This window comes from Zophobas morio, unplaced genomic scaffold, assembly GCF_036711695.1.
Source record: "Zophobas morio isolate AGI-343-1 ecotype UQ-CSIRO unplaced genomic scaffold, CSIRO_AGI_Zmor_V1 ptg000286l, whole genome shotgun sequence".
Classification (NCBI taxonomy): domain Eukaryota; kingdom Metazoa; phylum Arthropoda; class Insecta; order Coleoptera; family Tenebrionidae; genus Zophobas; species Zophobas morio.
In genome coordinates, this window is record NW_026972390.1 from 130,559 (window position 1) to 135,462 (window position 4,904).

Here is a 4,904-nt window from a genome sequence, read left to right on the forward strand (position 1 = left end):
TTTGATGGTTTCGTTGCACTTTCCGAGCCCGTGGGGTATCTGATTGGCTTAAAAGTACAAGAAAACACTTCAAAAGTGACGTTTCTGAAGAATTTTAACAGTTTTCTAGTATCTATGTGGCGTCGCGATGCAGGCTGTTCGAAGGACCGTATAACCGTGTCGTACACGGTACGAACACGGCAAGAAAAGAGTGTTGTTTTATAACTATATATTAATAGTGTGTAAATGTATGTACAGTTTGTCGACCGATCGCGTGTACTGCGAGGTGCGTTCTGTCGTCCGGGTCCGTACCACCCCGGTGCCGTCGAAGGGTGGGTGGTGGGGTTGTACCGCTCTTGTGCAGGGCTGTACTGCGCATTCCGGCCCCCCTTGAACCTATGGTCTCAAACCTGGGTGTCGTCGTCGTTGGGGAACGGGCAGATTCGGTTTATGGCCCGCACGACAGGTCCCGATGATGTCCTGATGGTGGCTGTCCGGACGATCGCATCTTTTCCTGGATGTGTCTCCATGACGACTCCCATTCGCCAGCACATCGGATGGAGATTGTCTTCGCGTAGTAGAACGGGAAGTCCTGGCTTCACCTCTGTTTTAGCAGTGCGACTCCACTTCTTTCTTTGTTGCAGCTTGTTTAGGAACTCCCCTGACCAGCGCTTCCAAAAGCTTTGCGCCTGTTGTTGGACGCGTTGCCACCGTGACAGACGATTCTCTTTCACCATTGTAACATCGTCTTCGACTGAGGTTGTTAGTTTTCCGCCGATGAGGAAATGCCCAGGAGTTAAGGCCGTGAGATCGCTCGGGTCAGAGGATAATGGAGTCAGGGATTGGGAGTTGATGCATGCTTCAATCTGCGTCAAAAGCGTATAGAGCTCCTCATACGTCAATAAAGCATTACCCGCAACACGTTTTAAGTGATATTTTATTAACAATGGAAGTACGTTGTCATTGGTCACCACCAAAATTGGTACATTTTGTGCATTTGAACTAAAGGATGAAGCTGGCCATTCTGACTTATTTTTTGATAACCAATATGGACCGTGCCACCACAAATCAGACGTAATAAGTTTATTAGGTAATTCACCTCTTGAGACAATGTCTGCAGGGTTATCAGCACATTTAACGTGATGCCAATTAGAAATACTCGTTAATGTGCTTATTTCAGCAACGCGATTTGCAACGAAAACGTTCCAGGTACTTGGCGATGATGCTAACCAAGATAACACTATTGATGAATCTGTCCACATATACTGCGTTGTTATGTTTAGATTTATTGTAGGTAATAATTTGTGTATTAAGCGGGCTAATAGCACGGCTGCGCAAAGTTCTAGTCGAGGCAGTGTGATAGTTTTTAATGGAGAAACACGTGATCGTGCGCATAATAATTCTGTTTTGTACGAATTTGTGTTTAAGTCCAACGTTCGAATATAAACACAGGCACCATAAGCCGACATGGACGCATCGCAAAATCCATGAATTTCGACGTTATTGTATTGATTTGATACAACCTTTCTAGGTATTTGTAGTGTGTTTAATATGGGTAATTCTTGTTCAAGTTTAAGCCACGTTTGTCGTATTTCTTCCGGTAAAGGATCATCCCAGTCGAGTTTAATGAGCCACAACTTTTGAATTAAGATTTTTCCCAAAACAAGGACGGGTGACAAGAGACCTAGAATATCATAAATTCTCGCGATTTTTGATAAGATGGATCGTTTAGTAGTATTTTCCACGGGCTTTGTTTCCACGACATATTTTAAACAGTCCGTTTTGCAATTCCACGTTGAACCTAGTGTTTTGACCTCGTCGTTATGGTCTAATTTAACTACATCGTTATTTTGACTACAATTGGGCAAAATGTCCGGACAATTAGATGCCCACTTTTGTAATTGAAAACCACCCCTATTTAAGGCGCCAATTAATTGATTGCGTAATTCTATGGCTTCTTTGACTGAATTAGTACCCGTAAGCAAGTCATCAACATAGAAATCGCGTAAGATAATTGTCGAGGCTAGAGGAAAATCGAGTTGTTCATCGATGGCTAATTTTTGTAAACATTTGATAGCTAAGTATGGGGCACACGCGGTACCATACGTTACGGTCTGTAACTCATATACCTCAACTGGTTTGTCACTACTCTTGCGCCAAAAAATCCTTTGGTAAGGTGTATCTGAAGGATCGACCCATATTTGACGATACATTTTTACTACGTCGTTACTGAATGCGAATTGGTAGGTCCGAAAGCGCGTAATGATTGAAAACAAGTCTTGTTGAATAGTTGGACCTACCATTAGAATATTGTTTAAGCTGACACCGGTACTTGTTTTGCAGCTTCCGTCAAACACCACACGCACTCGGGTGGTAGTACTCGAACTCTTTATCACCGCGTGATGTGGAAAAAAATATAATTGTTTAGTGTGAAAATCAGATTCACCTGTAACTAATTTCATGTGACCTAGAGCTAAATATTCGTCTAGAAAGTTTGTATAATCGGCTTTAAGAGAATTATTTTTGTTCAAACGAGTTTCTAGTGCCATAAAACGTTTTAGGGCGGTTACATCGGAAAACCCCAGCGTGGCAATATCTTTCTTAAAGGGTAGGCGTACCATAAACCGACCGTTAATATCTCTTTTGACCGTTTCTGAGAAATGCCGTTCGCAGGTAAGTTCTTCCACGGAAAAGGAATTACTGGTGTTTACAGCTGTTTCTTCTAATTCCCAAAATTTATGAATTTCTTTGTTTAGCATATCTTGGGGATTTGCGTTTGAAATACAGGCGACAATATTGTTCTGCGAAGGACCGGAAATTTTACCTGTTAAGACCCATCCGAAAACGGACTCACGAAGGAATACTTGATTATTAAATATGTTAATTTGACCGTTACAAATTACTTGCCAAAAGTACTCTGCACCTAACAAAAGATCAACGGTACAGGGTTCATTAAAATTAGGATCTGCTAAATTAATATTTATGGGTATATTGAACTGAGATTTTGAAAAGAATTGGCATGGATATTTTGATGTGATGTTAGGCAATACTAAACAATTGAGATTGTAAAGGGTTGGATTAAAACGAGATTTTATGGTTACCCTAGTCGAATTTTTAACTGGTGTTTCGATTTCGCCTACTCCACTAATCGGGAATTCGATTGATTGTAATTTAAGTCCCAATTTTTGACATAAACTCGTACTGATTAAATTGCTTTGTGAACATGAATCAAATATAATTCTGCAATCTTGATAATTTCCGAAAGCATCTGCAATTTTAACCACTGCTGTTGCAAGAAGTACAGTGGTGTTGTTCATATGTGACACTGATAATGACAAATTGCTTGTCGATTGTTCAGGTATATGAAGCAGTGTGTGATGTCGTAAGTGACATTTTTTGCAAGTATTACTCGATTTACAATTTGACACAATGTGATTAGATTTTAAACAATTCGTACATGATTTGACCTTGTTAATATGAGAGAGGCGTTGTTCTACTGAAAGATTTACGAATTCTGTACATTGAAATATTAAATGCAATTCTGACTTGCAGTAATTACACCTAAGGATGTTTTTGTTAATAGTTTGTACCAAAATACGTTGTTTTGTTGTAGACTCGCGCTGACAGTTTTTATTGGAATTATTATTATGTTTATTGACATCTATGCTATGTGTTTTGTTTACTGATATTTGTTGCATTGATTCCAAAAGTTCGCAACGTTTTTCTAAAAATGAAATCAGATCCGTCAATTTTGGTATTTCACTATTTAATGTTGCCTGCCATTCTTTACGACTTGTATAGTCTAGTTTTTCTACAATTAATGGAACAATTAATGCATCCCAACTTTCTACGGGTAAATTTTGTATGCGAAGTGCTTCAATGTTTGTCGTAACATCGACACATAATTTTCTCAGAGCTACAGAATTTGTTTTAAGGATAACAGGACTATTAATGATAGCTAAAATATGTTCTTGAGTAATTAGTCTTACGTTATTGTATCTTTTTCTTAACAAGTCATAGGCCGATTTGTAATTATCTACCGAAATAGTGAGAGCGTCAATTGTCGCTAACGCTTCTCCCTTCAATGAGGATTTTAAATAGTGAAATTTTTGGCAGTTATTTAAACTATTGTTCTGATCAATTAACGAGCAAAATATGTCGTTGAATGACAGCCATTCCGAATATGAACCTGAAAATGTTGGTAAATTTAACGTAGGAAGTTTGATGGACGTTTCTAAGTGATGATTATTGTTAGGATTACTATTATTTTGACTAGACGCCGATGAAGGTGAATATTTATTTAATTTTTCTCGAATGTCAACTATTATGTTGTAATACTGTGTCTCGATAATTTCGCGATCGTTATCTGCGTTGTCTTGCAACTCAATTTGAGTTTGATAACTTTCGTATTCTTTGATCACGTTTTCTAATGTTTCTAACCGTACTTCAAGGTGATAAACGTTATCTGTATTTTTGAAATTTTTAACGAAGTTCTCAATGCGAGTTATTTTGGATTTAGCGATTCCTCGCCTGGAGCGTAATTCGGCTACCGTTTCTACAGGCATTTTAATGAAATAAATGGGATTTTTTGAATCGAATTATGCGTTATTGATATACGAGAACGCGGTACACGCAGATTGGCGCAGATTGAAATAAATATGCATACAGGGTAATAGGACTTACTTGGATTGTAGATTTGATGTTTCTTGATTCGATGATTTGTTTGATCGCTGTTCTATCGGGCTCGTAGGACCAAATTCGATGATTTGTTTGATCGCAGTTTCATCCGGCTCGAAGGACCAAATGTGGCGTCGCGCCGCAGGCTGTTCGAAGGACCGTATAACCGTGTCGTACACGGTACGAACACGGCAAGAAAAGAGTGTTGTTTTATAACTATATATTAATAGTGTGTAAATGTATGTACA

At 38.8% G+C, this 4,904-nt stretch overlaps 1 protein-coding gene across 1 annotated transcript; it reads right to left on the reverse strand.

The window, feature by feature from the left end:
* Nucleotides 1-383: 383 nt before the first annotated feature.
* LOC135119722 (uncharacterized) lies at nt 384-4,544 on the reverse strand. Its single transcript, XM_064044112.1, has one exon. It carries the CDS (start codon nt 4,542-4,544, stop codon nt 384-386), a length of 4,161 nt encoding a protein of 1,386 aa, XP_063900182.1.
* Between the last annotated feature and the right edge of the window lie 360 nt (nt 4,545-4,904).